Source organism: Varanus komodoensis, unplaced genomic scaffold (genome assembly GCF_004798865.1).
Source record: "Varanus komodoensis strain SLA01 unplaced genomic scaffold, ASM479886v1 scaffold50, whole genome shotgun sequence".
Lineage (NCBI taxonomy): Eukaryota > Metazoa > Chordata > Lepidosauria > Squamata > Varanidae > Varanus > Varanus komodoensis.
In genome coordinates, this window is record NW_025336088.1 from 5,723,456 (window position 1) to 5,740,709 (window position 17,254).

General features: G+C 45.5%; 1 protein-coding gene across 1 annotated transcript; it reads left to right on the forward strand.

The window, feature by feature from the left end:
* The first annotated feature begins 411 nt into the window (after window positions 1–411).
* Window positions 412–15,778, forward strand: LOC123031771 (corticotropin-releasing factor receptor 1). The gene is made up of 9 exons (XM_044447082.1): window positions 412–539; window positions 675–795; window positions 2,108–2,261; window positions 3,032–3,092; window positions 4,662–4,734; window positions 10,969–11,054; window positions 12,314–12,449; window positions 13,823–13,864; window positions 15,133–15,778. Exons 1-9 carry the CDS (start codon window positions 412–414, stop codon window positions 15,271–15,273), a joined length of 942 nt encoding a protein of 313 aa, XP_044303017.1. The 3' UTR covers window positions 15,274–15,778.
* The last annotated feature ends 1,476 nt before the right edge of the window (window positions 15,779–17,254 follow it).

A 17,254-nucleotide genomic window follows, 5' to 3' on the forward strand; every position in this document is an offset into this window, starting at 1 on the left:
TGGGATCTCCAGACTGGGTGTTCTGGAGTGCTGTGAGAAATTAAAAAGCAGGCTCCTCTCCAACTGTACAGCAGAGTCGATGTCACCTCTTCTGCTATCCTCTTAGTGCCCTGAGAGTTGATTTGGCCGTCTTTGGACTACTGCGATCCCAAGAAGAGCCAGGGTCAATAAATCCTGCTTCTGCCAGGCTCTGCCCTTGGACTGTCCATTCCTGTCCTGCCCCCACCACTGATGCCAGATTCTTCGCTGTCTCCACCCCAAGGCTACAGGTTCCACCTTGGCCCACTTGCTTTGGCTCCTACCAGGGACCCAGCAAGTTTGCGGCAAAAGAGCCAAACTCCCTCCCGTGGGTTGGAAGCAGGGCCCCTCCCCCCTTCTTCTGCACCCTCCTTGGCCTCATGGGAGTCTCCTATGTCTTCCCCCCCCCCGCAGAAGAGGAGCAAGTTGCACTATCATGTCGCCGTGGTCATCAACTACCTTGGGCACTGCATTTCCCTGGGGGCCCTGCTGGCTGCATTCGTGCTCTTCATGCGCCTGAGGTAAGTGCTGCGACAGAGCTCACAGAGTGAGCGAGCACGAGGGAAGACCCTGCCCTGAGATGGGAATGCCTGGATGTCATAAGCACATGGGCTCTTCACGGCTCTTCACCAGGAGTCGTTTCTTTTCTCCGTCAGGAGTATTCGCTGCCTACGAAATATCATCCACTGGAACTTGATCACAGCCTTCATTTTGCGGAACGCCACGTGGTTTGTGGTGCAGCTGACCATGAATCCAGAAGTACATGAAAGCAATGTGGTAGGTTCCCCTGAAACTGGTGCAGACTGCTCGATCGTTGCAGGGCTGCAATTTGGATTGTATCTCTGCCAGATCTAGGGAAAAGCACACCAGGGAAATTAGCCCCCTCCCCTAAAGCTTTGAGGTCCTGGCTGCTTCGCCTGTTATGAAGGTTGAGCCTAGAAAATCATCATCGATCTATATAGTAAAGCACAAAGGTGTTTGGAGGTGATGGGGTGGATGAAGCCTTAGGAAAGGGGTGTAGCTCAGTGGCAGGGCATAGATCTCACATGCACATTCCCCCGGCCTGATTCTCTGGGCAGACCTGCAGGAGATCTCTCCCTGCAGCTGGTGAGAGTAAAAGGCAGTTAGTGCCTGGCAGTGCTGAGCTGATGCAGTACAAGGCAGCTTCCTATAATCTTAGGATTGGCTGGAGGACTCCTTTGGCTTAACGCCTCCCCTGGGGTTCTGTACCTGAGCCTGCAGCTTTTGCCCAGACAGCCTATGACCAATGAGATACAGCATTTCTGGCAATCAGTTTTCCCAGCCTCCCTAAGTCACTTCTTTCCTAGCCACTGCATCCCTCCCCCATCCCCACCTACTACACTCTAGGGATTAATCATACTGGGTAATGCAGGGACTCCTTCACAAAAGTTGCACAATTCCTATTGTAATAATGCTGTATTTTAGCACATTAAAATTATAGGCATGCCTTAGAAGGTAATATGAACGCCCATAAACCTGTCAAACTTTTGCACAGGAAAAGGGTCTAAAGTTATAAATGTACCACAGTGCCTGCTCTCAGAGCTAAAACAAGAGGAGGACAGAGGTCAAAAACTTTGCTGCGGAAATTCTAAACTTGGCATCTCCTGATTGTGCTTTCCTTTGGCCTAAAGGGGGTGCTTTCAACTCTGCTGGGCTGCCCAGACTAGCAGTTTGGGATTAGCAAAACTCAGTTTAGCCTGCATAGGAACCGAGGTGTCAGAAGAAGTTCTAGCAATTTAGGACACAATCCTGTGCATGTTGAGACAGCAAAAATGCCCTACGACTCCTAAACTTTTAGGATTGCATCTTTAAGGGTCATGCAAGCCTGAATTCATTCAGAGATGAGAACTCTGGCAGTTTGCTGTGCTTTGAGTTTGGGGGGCAGAGCTAAGGTCTGGAGCCTCAGGCTGACTTTCGTAGAGATTCAAGGCTGGCAGGCACAGGACGGAGCGTGCAAGCAGCTGGGCAGCCTTGCCGTTAGAAGGCGGAAAGGAGCACGGCTCTGCGTGGGGTTTGACTGGCTGGCCGGGCGTTTCTCAGTCCATGGTGCCTGCCCTTCACCCTGCAGGCATGGTGCCGTCTCGTCACAGCCGCCTACAACTACTTTCACGTCACCAATTTCTTCTGGATGTTCGGCGAGGGCTGCTATCTCCACACCGCCATCGTCCTCACCTATTCGACCGACAAGCTGCGGAAGTGGATGTTCCTCTGCATCGGCTGGTGTGAGTGATGCGGAGGGGGCGGGAGGCGGCGCAGCTACGCAGGGCTCCCTTTCCTCCTCTGATGGGCATCGCTCCCCTTCTCAAAGGAAGGTGCTGCTCTTACTGAAATGGGGCAGGAGGGACGGGCAGGCAAGGTCCCAGCTACTACGGCCATGGCTAGTAAGTGGTGAGGCACCTTTGTGCCTGCTCAGGGAATAGCTCATTTTTATTACTACATCACAAATCTCTCAGCCCAGCTTTGCCTTGTAAGGATAGATCAGACTGAACTCAGCCCTCTGCACATGTTCAAAAGCATGTTTTCTTTCCTGCCATACTCAGCCCTTTGCATCTGTTCAGAAGGGCTCTTTCGTGTCCATTTTTCCATTGCCAAGATCCAAAACTAAAAGCAGGTTCTGGTGCCCAAGCGATTTTGAAAGTAAGCCCAAGCAATTTGGTATGCTCAGAGACACAGTCACTTGAAATAGTACTGGAAATGGATCTTGGTCTGAAGTGGAGTGATCTCAGGACTGCAGATGTGCTCCTGCATTCTGCATAGGCATGTTCATTTGCACAGTCCTGCCATAGATTTTATAAAGAGACTGGGCTCTCACACAAAGAACAGGTTCTGGTTCTAAGCTCAGAAATAGTCTGGTTTTATCATCATCTGGGGTGTGTGGATGCAGCCAAAAACAGAGTGCCAAAAACCTTCTACCCGCTGCCTTCCCCAGCTCTCCCATTGCTGAGTCACAATCAGGGGAGCCACTGAAATCTGCATTTATTTTCATTCACAGGCATCCCCTTTCCCATCATCATTGCTTGGGCCATTGGGAAGCTCTACTATGACAACGAGAAGTAAGTTGGTCCCAGCCTCTCCCCGCCCTTCTGCTGCTATGGCGATGACTTCCAGAGCAGGGCTGTGCTTTGGAGTGGGTGCAATGGAGGGACCTGGAGGTGGAAGGAGGGATGCTCTCCTGGCTTCAAAGAAACATGAATTGTTTTGCAAATGCTGCCAGGAGCAGAGCAGGAAGCGAGATCAGCCTTCCTTATAAGCGCTTCCTTGGTCATTGCAACAAGCCCGCCTCCCACTCCCCAGCTGTTGCCAGGTGGCAAGCTGCCAGGTGCTTTTTGCAAGCTGCAAAAAATGTGGATGTTAAAATCTTGGGATACAGTGAAAACCAGGAGAGGTAAAGAGAGGGAGTTTATTTTCCTTCTTTTCTTGATGGATTGAATGAGCTGGAATCAGGATTCCAGTCCCGGTGGACAAAACAAGACTAGGGCTGCAGGGGCAGAGACATGTCTTCCCTAATGGAGAAAACAGAAGCTTCAGGGGCAATTCAACATTAGGAAAATGCATGGGGGAAATGGTTAATTCTGCTCCCCAGTTTTGTGGCCCAAATCCAGCCCCCTCCCCCCATGCATGCATGGCTGGTTTCATAAGAAATAGAAGAGAAATTCAGCTTTTTAACTGCAGTCTCTATCTACCTAACTCGGTCCTCAATAGCGGAGGAACAGATGCTTGCAGAGCTGAAGAGGTGTGTTGTCAGCATGCTGGCATGCTCCTCCTTCCCCTCTGTGGCTGGCGGAAGTGGAATAGATATAGGGAAATTCAGAAAGTTAGACATACGTGCACAATTTATCCATATAGTAGAATTCCACTACCTGGTAAGAAACTGCACAGTTTTTTATATATGCAGATCTGGCCTGTGATAACAAAATGCCAATGGGAGGCCCTGTCTAGCTAAACGAGGCTGGAGGTTAATGAGAGGGGCCAGAGATGCTTCCCTGCCCGGCTCCTGCTTTCCCAGGGACTTGCTAATAGACGACTTAGCAGCCCCCTGACAATTCCATCCCATAATCATTAATCATGCAGGCGAACGGGATCGATGTTGCTTCCATGCTAAGCCCTGGCTGTGGTTATAGCTAAAGCCAAAGCATACTTGTGCTTGGGGCTACAAATGCTTAAAAAGGGCTCCTCATTTTGGCTAAAAGGCTTTCTTTGCTGGGAAAGACCAAAAAGAAAGCTGAGCCCTGCACAGCTACTGAAGTCTTGGGGAATATCAGGAACTGAGAGGCTCAGGGCCAAACTGGGCAATGAAGGAACAATGTGACTTACTTCTGTGTCTGTTTTCCTTGTTAAATAGCAGATCAGAGGGCTGGGGGGCTGATCAGGGCAGTGGTGCATGGGAAGAAAGCAGCTTAACTCGTAACTTTCCTCTCCCCTCCCGCACTGCATTCCCCATGAAAATGGGAGTTGCCATTGTTGCAAAGAGCAGCTTCCTTCCTAGACAGAATAGCAGTGTTGGGGAAGGGAAAATGTTCATTGCTTGTATGAATAGTTTAGCACCCAGAAACCTTCCATTCTTGGACAGTATATCAATGAAGCAACTAACTAATTGTGGGCTCCTCCATTTTTAATTCCAGGTGCTGGTTTGGAAAGCGTGCAGGAATTTACACAGACTACATCTACCAAGGTCCCATGATACTGGTGCTGTTGGTAAGAATGGAAACCTCCCTGCCCCCTTCAAATTATCTGGCAGGTGCATTTGTGGCTAAAGGAACCCGAAGCAAACGAGAGCAGGAAGCAACTTCCTTCAAATAACTTGCAGTCGATTGTCAGGCAGAGAAAACCTGTATGAGAGCCTTTGGGCCAATATCATGGAATATAAGTCTAATCAATCAGTCAATCAATCAAACGAGCCAGAAATCCCTCCTCTGCAGAGCTAAGTACAGGAGTCCTTTCCTTCTCATCATCCTGGATGTAACTCTTTCTGCCCTTTTGCAAAATGGTAGCATGACCAGCCTTGTTTTGGCATGACCAGATGTGACATGAAACTAGAGACACATGAGGGGTTCCCGACCTGACAGCGTTCCCCCCTTTCCTTCCTTTTCTTCTGCACAGCAGTAGAGAGGCTTCCACTGTGGGCCTGGGGAGGGGGTGTGGAGAACTGCCTGACTCTACTTGCAAGCCATTTGTTTGCTAAGGGCCTCCCCCCCACCCCCGCCCCGCTGCTTCCTCATTAATGGTCTGAGTATCTTTTCCATTGAAAGGGAAAAGGGTGGCTTTATTTTGGAGGGGGGATTTCTGGAGGGCACTGTCCCATAGAGAGAGGGTTGAGCATCGCCTCCCGCACAGCGCTGCTGGTTTCAGGTTCAGTTGCATTAAGGTAAGACGATAAAAGAAAAGATCTCCTACATCGTATGCAGCTAGTGTCCTTGCTTGCTTGCTTCCTCCCTTCTTTCCAGCCACCCACCCCACCCATTTCTCCTCCCCTTCCCACTCTGCTGTTGTCCTGCTTGTACACTTTCCCCCTCACGTGTATGTGCTGCTACTACAGTCCGTGGAGCAACTGAATATGGCGCAAGTCACACAGTGCAATTCTCCTCCTCGGCAAGCCTTTTAATAACGTTCTTTGATGAGGTAATAGCTGCCTTATTACCCAGGCGCTGTCTCCCCTGCAGCCTTGGTTGATGCGGAGTCCTGGGAGAAAGTGGGAGGTGATTGGTTTGTCAGAGGCCGTGCTGCATGAACTTGAGATAATGCTACTGTTCTGCCCTTTGTGCAGCCTTATTTTTAAATCCCAGCAGCTCACTGTACTTGGAATGAGCATTTCCAAACTGGTGGAGGCCAGGAGAGGAAAGAAAGCAGAGGACTCTGGGTGTTCACGGAGGTCAGAGGAACCCATCTCTGGGGGAGCTTCCAGTCTCAGGCAGACTTGCTTCCATTCTTCCCAGCTGCCTTTCCAGCTTAGTGCTCTTCTGATGTGTTGGAGTACAACTCCCACCATCCACAGCCAGCATGGCCATGATCCAAAGAAGGCTGGGATGCAATTGTCATTATCTTGGATTCTCTCCTAGAATTTCTTTGTTCTGTTAGAATTGGCCATCTCAGTCTGGGTATAATAATATTGGGTTAGTATCATATGGAGCAAGGGAATGTATCAAACACATCGGACAGCATTATTCCCATGGTGTTACTGTAGATCCTGGGAAATATTGATTTATTTATTGTTTATTAATTTTATAGCACATATTTCCATTTAAAAGAGTGCTCAAGGTGACGAACAATAATAAAATGCAGATAAATATGAAATGATGAGTAAAACAAAACTATACAATTATAATTAAATCTATTGAAAGCACAATTAAAAGCACATCAATACAAAAGAAATAACAACACCTACCAGTTAAAACCTACTTCAACAAGCAAGGCAGCTTAAAAGTCAAAAGGCCTGTCTGAATGAAAATGTATATCCCTGTTAGCAGGATAACAGAGATGAAGGTACCTGGCCATGTCATATTTACACACTATTCGTTTTCACATGATTTGAGATATCAACCTCATTTCCAAAATTCAAGTTCTAAATTGTTTACTGTGAAGATGAAAACATACAGAGCATTTCAGGAGCAATAATAATGGGGGTTTTTTCCCCTATAATGCAAACTTGGCTTTATGAATGGCAGTGCAGCAACTTGAATAATGAGTTGATTCACATACCAAGAAGGTTCTCTCCTCTTAGGGCAGACAGAGCTATTTAAAATGAGGAAGAGTAAAACATGATTATGCACTGATCTTTCAACTGATAAAATGATATTGAATTTTATTTTATGTTTAAGACAAGTTCCAAAACTTCTGCAAGATAGGGAATAATGTGTATGTTGGTGAAATTGGCTGCAGTAGCAAAGAGGTACTACTCACCACAACCAACTTTTCCTCAGTTCAGTCTGAAAACCCGCAAAACTGGTTTTAAACCCAAAATATTTTGTCAGAACAGGCAGAAAGGGTTTCCCTTTGATGGCAGCCATGGTACTGTCAAACTATCTCCTTAACTCTTAAAATATGAATGTATCTTTACCCAAACCGTAGGCTGTAGCAAGAGGCTTGGAGAAATATGCTCTAAGATGCTGCAAATAAAATGAAAATTCATTCATCAGATGTATCATCTAAGCAATCAATTCCATCAGCTTTAACAAATTCTGTTGTAACAAGAAGCAATATCGTCTCTGTAACCAGGCCAGTGGAACAGCCTGTCCTTAAAGAGGTCATTCATTTCTCATCTTCACATAGAGTGGACAGTCTAAAATATAAGGAGAAAGGGAGTTTCTGCAAGCATCTCTCTCAAAGAAGCATATCCACAAGGTGTGGATTTGCACAACATATTAAGCCACCCTGCAACGGAGCTGTGCAGTGTGAGTTGTCTGTGGAATGACCATGCAGGGGGCCTGACAAACAACTAGCCTTCCAGTGGCTCCTTCTCCCCCTCCTTCCTGCTTGCTCTTCCAGCCAGTATCATGGTGTCCTTTGCCGCAGAACCAGTCTTATTTCCCCATCCCTGCCCTGACCCCTTTTTCTTTTCCCACAGGTATTTTTCTGGTGTCAGGCTGGGGGCTATGTTTGTATTATGATCATTATTATATTGGTCTTTTGCAAATGCGCCGTGTATTCTTATAGCTTTCTGATATGTGTCATCTTTCCTGGTAACTTTCCTTGCATGTTTCAGCTATTAAAGCGAGGAGGCAACATGAAGGCGAGACTGAATATAGACTAATTTGTGCACAGTTGCCAGGGACCAATTGCCAAGTTGTCAGTTGAAAAGCACCATTAAAGCAAAGGAAAACTCCAGAAAAAAAATATACCAATATCTCCCCTTGGCAATGTGATCCTCTGGCTCTTCAGTGTCGAACTGATAGTTCTTCATGTCCACCACATTTTCAGTGCTGTCTTCTGGTCCCAGATTAGATCATGAAGTGTGAATTACGCTGGTTGGCTTAAAATGTGCACCAAACAAAATTCCTTCATTCCTATCTGGGACCCGTTGGTAGTAAATGCCTTTCTTGATTACACATCTAGAGTTCTGTAAAATGTTTTGTCTTACAATAGTGATGGTACAAATGGAGGGAGAATGACAGGGTAGAACTACTTTGACTAGATCATACTGAATTGTAGGAACCTGCATCGATTTTCTGTTTAATCTGTCTTTGCACAGTTGCTGCTAGTTCTGATTTAGGAAGGATTCAGGAAGTGCAGGGAGAGAGGGAATAGTTTGTGAATACAGTACCTTGCAGAAATATTCATCCTCCTTTGACTTTTTCAAAGCTATTTGTTTTGCTTTACAACCTGGAATTGAAATAGATTTAATTGGCATTGTTACCACTTGGTGTACACAAGATACACAACACTGGGAAGCTGCAAAATATGGTTTACTGTGGCACAAAAGTTAATGAAACAAAAACAAACTGGTACTTGTTGGTTGAATATACGAGCAACACACCACAGGTCTCTTCCAGGTGACTTCCTTCCCGCTCCAGAGTGCCCTTTATCTAGTGAAAATAAAGGATACTGGAAAACAGGTAGACAAAGATTGCCTCTGCCATTCCCCCAGCCCCATTAGCTTTGCCCAGCAAGCTGCCGGAACCTCAGAAGCCTCAAACCTCAAGGGTTTCCAAGCAGCACAGTACAATCTATAGCAGTGTGATTGTGCCTTAAGTCACCCTCAGAGCACTCACTCAAATCAGCAGATTGCATTAGTCACAATTAACTTAAACCTCACTGATTTCATTGTCTATTCAGTGATTCAGTCTATTCTGACTAAATCTGGATCCAGCTCATTTTCAGTCTCTTACAATACTCCATGCCCTTGATCAATGAGTAGTTTTAGTGTGCGTATGTGTCTTTGTTCTCTCAGGGAAGCCCATTTGGGGGAGATGGAAATGATCTGAGAGCTTTTGTTGCATCTGCTGATTTTCAAATGTGGATGACACTGTCTCTTTCCACTCCTTATTTATCTTCTGCAATAGTGCTGAATCCTCTAGTTCAGCTCTAAAGAAAGGAGGAAAAATGAAGGCTCTGCGCAGTCCAATAGTTCCTTGTTTTAAAATACTTGAGAGAGTGGCTCCCCCTAGTGGCAAAAGACATTAAAGTTGCCCGAAAAAGTTACTTTTACTGGCTCTGTTTAGATGGCTCTCTACTTTAGGCTGACTTTGAAAACTGTTGCTTGAAAAATGGCTTTTTACCACCACTCATAAACAACATGCAAATCATATGTTCAGATGTTGACAACAGATCAAGTTTAGTATAGACCATTGAGATCAATGGGATAAGTAAGTCATGACTAATTTGAGCTCATTGATTTTAATGGATCTCCTGTAAACATGACGAAGCCTGGTTCAAATCTGTTGTGCTGATCTGTTACCAACATCTAAGAACGTTTATTCACAGAAGTTTTTGAATCTCAGTCATAGCAATCCATCAGGAAGTTGCAGGATGTCCAATGGAAAGCTGGCTTTTACCTAACCCCGCCCCAATCCACAAAACGGCCTGCGCTTGCACACAGTCAAATGTGTTTGCAGCTTGCCCTGGTCACTGTGAATCATGCAGATTGGAGTGGGCGACGCCATAACTGGAGGCCACTGCAGCACTGGGTATCAGATGCGCAGAAAAGCATGCGCCGGCCCTTTTAAAACAGGATTGCTGACCCCCTCCCAGCTGGCAGGCTGAATTCCATTTAAGCGAGGTTTTCAGAGCTGCGTTTGAGGGATGAGTGGCCAGAAGGGTGAGAGCAAATGACCAAATACATCAGTGCATTGTAGGTGAGAGCGCTTGCTGCCAGTCACTAAGCCCCAGGAAAGGCGTTTCAGTATTTCATAATGAGGGAAAACCGTGCAAAAGATGAGAAATGACAAAACAGTCAGTGGTCAGGTGACTGGGGCTCGGGGGGAAGGCTGGATCCCAGGAAGACTGAATGGATCCGCAAGCCTGAGATTCTGCGCTCCTGCCTTAAATGGTTCTGTGGGTACATCACAAAAGAAGAAGTTCAATTTCTGGATAAGAAATTAGTATTCATCAATATGCTGGAATATGCAGTGAGACAAAAATTAGACTGACGTAAGACCCATTGAGTCAACTCTAGGCATCCCTAAGACTGAAGCTGACCTATTAAATAAGTACCCTTGAATGGAGCATTTCTCACCTAATCCAACCCTGGCTGCTACTCTGCCTATCTGACCTGTTCACATGGCAAAGCTGTGCTCTTCCTTTTGAAGGGGGCATTTACTACACTTAATATGAACTGGTTATCCCTTAATGTCTTTTATTTATCCCTGTCGTATTCACATTCAAGGGGGTTGAACGCTTGCAGTTGAAATGGCATTAGCTGCAAGTTTAAAAACCCCACTCTTCCTCTGAAGAGTTCAGGGTGGTATAAACAGTGGCATTCCCGCCTCCCAACTTTATCTGTACAATGAACCTGCAAGGAAGGTTAGAATGAGAGAGTTACTGGTCTAAAGTAACTCAGTATTCTTCATGGCCGAATGCAGATCACAACCATTGTCTCCCCAGTTCTAGTCTGACATTCTAATTTCAAGTACATTAGATCTTCTCTGGTGTTTGTGGAGGTCAGGAAGAAGTTGATCCAGGTTAACCGAAGTCAAGGGAAGGGAAGGTACCTGTTTCTGCTGCAGAAGGCTGGGGGGTGGATTTTGCAATATTGAGAAGTGAGCTGTCAACTATTGCTTCAGTTCTGACTTTAATAGATGGCCTCTGGCAAGCCCCTCATCTCAGCTGTAAATCTCAACCCAGTTGAGAATAATAACATGTAATATGAGAATAATAATATTGGCCTACTTTTCAGGGCTATGGAAGAATGTTCCCTTTGTCTCTTAGCTTGGCATGGCAACTGACATAAATAAGACTTCATGGCTTTGTTTAATCTGATTTCTGTGTCTGTTGCAGATCAATTTCATATTTTTATTCAATATTGTCAGAATCCTGATGACCAAGCTTCGGGCCTCCACTACCTCAGAGACAATGCAGTACAGGTACCAACTTAAGATGGGGAACGGGCAGTATAGAAATGGAAGGAGGGACTGAGTCTTATGAGAATAGCTGTGCTGAAGCCCTGTTCTAATTTCACAAACCAAATGTAGGGTGCCGTTTTAGCAGGTGCCCTGTCCACATCGCTTTGCAGAATTTATTCTGATTCTGCAAGCAGTGAAGACGCAGCCTCCCTCATCCGTGCCTCGGAACGTCCTGTTCAGTCTTGGATTCCTGCCTGTCCTCCTGCTTTTAAAAGTCAAAGGAGCCCTGCCAGGAATTAAACAGGGCAACCCTGATGTGGGAGGAGAGAGCCAGAGCTAGATCTGAGCCAGCATTTAAGCATCTGATCTGAACAACTGGCTCCACTCTGTCATACAGCAATAAAAAGTGCTTCTGAGTATGTATATCAGGAAACCTGTTGGACTGCAGATACTGTTGGACTACAAGTCCCATCATTTCTGACTATGCTAGCTGGGGCTGATGGGTAGAGTACAGCACCATCTAGAGCGCTGCAGGTTTCCCCAGCCTTGATATATGGAATGCTGTGAGTCCCTACCTCCCATTATAAAAAGTCCTTACACTGCTAAGGTTTAAGCTACCAAGGCAGAAGGCTTGTCTTTTAAAAATACGGCAGCTGGACAGCTTTGATTGCTAGCTGGTTGAAGAAGCATAGAAGGTACCTAGGGAGATAGCTGCTACTAGGGTCACAAGAGAGAGTTTTTCTTCCATTTCTAAACTGAACAGAAGTATCTTGTGCACTGGAAGCTTGGCCTCTCCTCAATAGTTCCAAATGGGTGGGATGCATTGTGGTGAGGCATTTTGTATTTAGGCATTGTAATTATTCCCTTGCACATCCGGGAAACTGATTTTAGGTTTGATTTTTGGAACCAATGCAGGTCATAGCAGCACCTGCAGCAGAATGAGACAGGAGAGCGTATGAGGTGGTAAAAGATGCAGCGTGCCACTGCAGACTTCAAGTGAGGTCTATAAATTGTAATGTTTCCCTGCACTGAAGATTCCCTGCAAGTTAACTAGCACATCTGCATCGACACAAGAGGATTTAGCTATCCCCCTTGCTGTCCTGGCTTTCTGTGTGCAGGGACTGTTTTATGTTTCAGCATGTGAGGGCATCCACCTACAGCCCACACTTGACACTCTGCCATCTCCTTACCATTTCCTTTGCTGCATATAAAGATCCAGTCTAAGTGGGCATCTATGTGACAATCTGGATAGTAACACCCTTCCTGTGCCCTTCCTCCAGAAAAGCTGTGAAGGCGACGCTTGTGCTTCTTCCTTTACTGGGAATTACTTACATGCTTTTTTTTGTCAATCCCGGCGAAGATGAAATTTCCCGGATTGTCTTCATCTACTTCAACTCTCTCTTGGAGTCCTTCCAGGTATGGAAAACTCACAGAAACTACAGCTGAAATACAATGGGAAGTGGTGTGCAGAAGGTATTTCCAAACTTGAAATGCCTTGCAATAATTTAAATGCACATACTTATTTAATACATTCTTTAATAGATTTCCAGATTATGTATCCCTATTCCTTAGAGGGTTAGAAAGAACAAACACAAATGCACAAAGGGTAGAAACACTGAAGGGATAGAAACTGGCAGATTGATGCTTAATATCTCTCCCTTAACATTTGTTTTGTGATCATATCAATATGATTTTGGATTTGTTCTGCATTTGTTTTGGCTCTAGCAGAAAGCCCTGCACATACAGCTTGAAGGACCATCTACTAACCATGTTATCTCTCCCCATGAAAAGGCGATGCTCACCTTAATACTTCCAGATAAGGGGCTTTCCTTCAGCAGACTGCTTCTATTATAATTATATTACATTTCTATACTGCCTGTGCTTAGCTATGGAACCTGCTTTCAGAGACCACACTGAGCAGGGCCTTCTTAACGCATGGGCCTGATGGGCACTTGCCCGTGGGCCCCATACTAATCTGTGTATGTTAACCCTTGGAAAATTGGAAAACTTCCAAAATTAACAGTAGTTGTAGTTGTCGTAGGGGCCCCAGTACACTGCTTTGCCCTGGGCCCATAATGCTGTTAAGACGGCTCTGCACTGAGGTATGTAACATTCGAAGTAATTATTAAGAGCACTGATGAACATATGCAGAGTGTTCATCATAGCCCATCTACTAAATATAGAATCATACCATGCAATCCTATATATTTCTACTCAGAAATAAGTCCCATTGGGTTCAGGTAAGTGAATGCAGCCATACAATCACAGAACTGGATCTAAAGTTACTAATATCTATGGTAGACTCCCTGAAATTAATGGGGCTAAATTAAGCAGTGAGTTTACCCTAAGAATGACTAATCCCAAGTCCATCCTATAGTGCTCTGGGGGAATGAGTTGTAGGTCATTTTGTCCAGGCCCCTCCTGATCAGGAAGGTCAGAGCTACATCACCATGGTAGATGGCCGTCCAGCTTCTGCTTAAAGACCTGCAGTGACGGAAAACCCAACACTCTGCTAGGGAATTGGCTCCATTGCTTTTTCCTAATGTTTGACTGAGACCCACCCTCCTGTAATCTAAGCCCAAGAGATCTAAGCCCTCTGGCATATCGAAGGACAACACTTGTTTATAAGGCAGACCAAAGGCTTGAGCCCCAACACTAATTTTTTTTAAAGAGAAATTAGGAACTCAATGTGCCCTGCAGCAAGAAACCATGGGCAAGAGGCTATGGCTCTTCCTCTCCCTCCTTGCAACTCTTGACTGACACTATATTTTTCTTTCTTCCCCAACCAGGGCTTCTTTGTCTCTGTCTTCTACTGCTTCCTGAACAGTGAGGTGAGCCAAGGCTGGGTGGGAAGCTGGTGCAGAGACCTCTTGGGTCTTTTCTTACCTGTTGCCAGTGGGGCATCCCTTATGCTCACCTTTGAAAAAACAGATAAATCTTGAGCCCAAGGGTAGCATGTAGATAGGGGCAGTTTCAAGATAAAAGCCAAAAGAGAACACTAGAAAGTGTGCTTCTGCGTGGGAGCAGGAATGCTTTGAAACTGGCTGAATTTTTGAAATTGGAATATCAGATGTGTATATAGTTTAAGGATTCCAAGGAATATGTTAAATATATACTACAGGTTTAGGGCACAGTCCCATGCATGCTTAGACAGAGAAAAGTTCGATGACTTTCAACATTCACCAACCAGCAGGCTTTTTCAGTCTAAACGTGTGTAGGATTGTGCCCCTGAAGAGGTCTAATGGGGAGGTCTAGCATTGCTATGGGCTGTCCTCAGGTGCCCCACCATCACTCTTAGCATGGGAGGGCCAAGCATAGATTCACGGCCCAAGAGATCCTTCGAGTGGAGATTCTTTGACATGGAACTGTACGCACCGGTTTATACCACTCAGAATGTAAGAGAGATCAGCTGTTCAAATTGTCACCATATCAACATGGCTGTGCAAGTGAAAAACAAGGCAGGCTATGCTAGGGACTCTCCATCTTTATGTGATGGAGAGTCCCTAGCTTTTTTTTTTTATTAAAAAAAAGTTTTTTTGAGGCTTTTTTAACAGCATGATTTCATGTTGCTGTTCCCCTGCACCCACCTTTGCCATCTGGGGCAATCACATGAAGGGGTGTCCCTGGATGAGTTACAATGATTTTCTGGCTAGTGCTGACATTTCTCTTTTTGAAGAATTATTTTATACGTTTGCTTGTAATGATCCTATGGAATCCAGGAGGGTTGTCCGAGATTAAATTAGCAGGGTGTTGAAGGGTGTGTGAGCGCATACTCACTATTCTGCCAATGGATTTGTTAGAGGCATCCAAACTTTGTTTTTTCTTGGGGGGGGGGGGCGGGTAGCAAAACAAAGTGACCTGGTTGCTGAGGCTTTCTACTTTCTCAGCCTTCCCTGTCCTCATGCCCTCTAGATATTTTAGACTCCAGTTCCCAGCATTCCTGATTGCCATGCTGGCTGGGGATGATAGGAGTTAAAGTTCAAACATCTGGACAGCATCAGGTTGTGGAAAGCTGCATTAAAGGAACAGGAGCATTATTCTCCATTCAGTCCAGCAGCTCTTTCAGGTTACTGTTGTTGTTTTGTGATGTGTTCCCCAGGTCCGCTCTGCGGTACGGAAGAGATGGCACCGGTGGCAGGACAAACATTCCATCCGGGCCCGAGTGGCAAGGGCTATGTCCATTCCTACTTCCCCAACACGGGTCAGCTTCCACAGCATCAAGCAGTCAACGGCTCTCTAAGGCTGCTCCAGACTATGGGGCTGACGGCGTGCTACAATTATGGGGACGAGACATAACTTGCCAGCGGCAAAGGCGGGACATTCACTCCTCTGGAGCTGTGGTTCAGGACAGCCTACAGAACTCGTTGTCCACATTCTGCTGGCCTCTTACGGGAGAGACTGTGTTTGCGTTAAAGCAAGTGTTTGTGTGGCTGGAACTGAATCTTGGCAGGATTTGTTGGCTCCAAAACAATGGGAAGTCCAAGGCCTATGACCACCACATTCCATCCCTAGAAGGTGTGGTTTATTTCACTTTCTCATGCCAGCTGGAGCTCTTTGCTCTGTTTACTTAGATTTGGGGAAGGGTTATCAAATTGCAAGTGCTGTGGAAAGAACAGAGGGGACAGATGATTCACTCTCAAAGTACAAAATCCTGGCATGTTTTTCCCCCAAGCACAGTTGGTAGATAATAATCAGATTTAAACAGAGCCAAAGGAAGGGATTTTTCTTGAGCAGCAACGACCACCTTGGGCACTCCTCGTCACAATCTACCAAGTTGTCTGTTGGCATGAAGGGCGTTCGGAAGAATTCAGTCAGTTCAGGAAGGAGGGACGTACCTAATCGCTGATAAAAGCTCAAAGCACAAAATGTATTTGGGGCAGCTGATGACCCTCTGATGCTGGGGATAAAAAAAAGCAAGATTCACCATCATCATGCCCTGCTTTTGAACTCCCTTAGGACATCTTTTACTTAAGATCTTATGGGATGGGCAGAAAGCTGAGTGAATGCCAGCAATGCTGTTCCAGTGTTGTTCATCTGTATCAGCAAGTACCAAAGCAGGAGCTGAATGAAGTCTGGTATAATTTCTGCCTCAGCAAGACAGCAAACCATGGTCCTCTTAGTAGTTGCTTGGTTCTCATCAAATTCCTACTCCCAGGAAGTCCCCTTGAGGCCTAAGTGGAGTTCTAATACTTTGCGAGTGGGTGGGTGGGTGGGGGGCGATATTACTTAATAAAAAACACCACCATTCCAATCTCTGACAGCATTTTCCTATTCTTCAGTAATTTTATGGGGGGGGGGAATCTAGGTTAAGCCATTTTAATGCCCAGAGAAAGCTGTGTGTATTCTGTAATAGCACTTATACACAGAAAGATAGCATCAGGCACAGTACTTGGGATCCAGAGAATATTGGCTTTTCTTTCCTTAAAGCAAGTTTGGCAATGTGTGTGGCCCTCCAGATGTTGGACGGTGGCTTCCATCAGCATTACTCAGCTTAGCTAATAATGAAGGATGATGGAAGCTACAGTCCACACATTCCTTGTGCTAAGCCCTGTGCTTCCAAGGCAGATTTAAAAGCATATGAATTATTTTCGGGAAAACCAAAGAAGCCAGGAAGCAGGCTTTTTATGTCAAGAGACAGTACTTTAGTGTTCTTCCCCATGATAGCAAAATATGTTATGGACTAATTTGTGTAAGTTGTATAGGTTATGGTAGTCAAGAATTCATCTTGCTGCAGAATTTGGATGGTGCAGAAATCTTTGCACATATCCTACTCCAGGTTTCAGGCTAAGATCCCCACAAGAGAACAATGGTAATCTCAACAGCCTCTTAGTAGGGGTTCACCAGCATTTCAGATATTAGCATCCGTGTCTCTTACAGAATGCATTTTATAGAATGGTTTACCTTGGCACCCCTGAATGGGGGACAAGCACCCTTACCAAAGAAAGGCCTCAACTAGCTTGTTGGAATGGTTGATCCATTTGTAAGTAACTAGGGCAGTGGTTATGTATACAGTGAAAACCCTGATGCTGAGCCCTAAGAACAGTGAACCACCATCATGGGTATTTCATATCCATCATGAAACCATCTTAGCTGGGAGCGGGAAGTGACACCTACTCCATATTACCTACCCAGTTTAATTTGTGCAATTCATGATTCACCAAGCCAAATACACAACCCAGCAAGAGATTACCAAACTGCTTGTTTTTGCTGCTTGCCTGTGA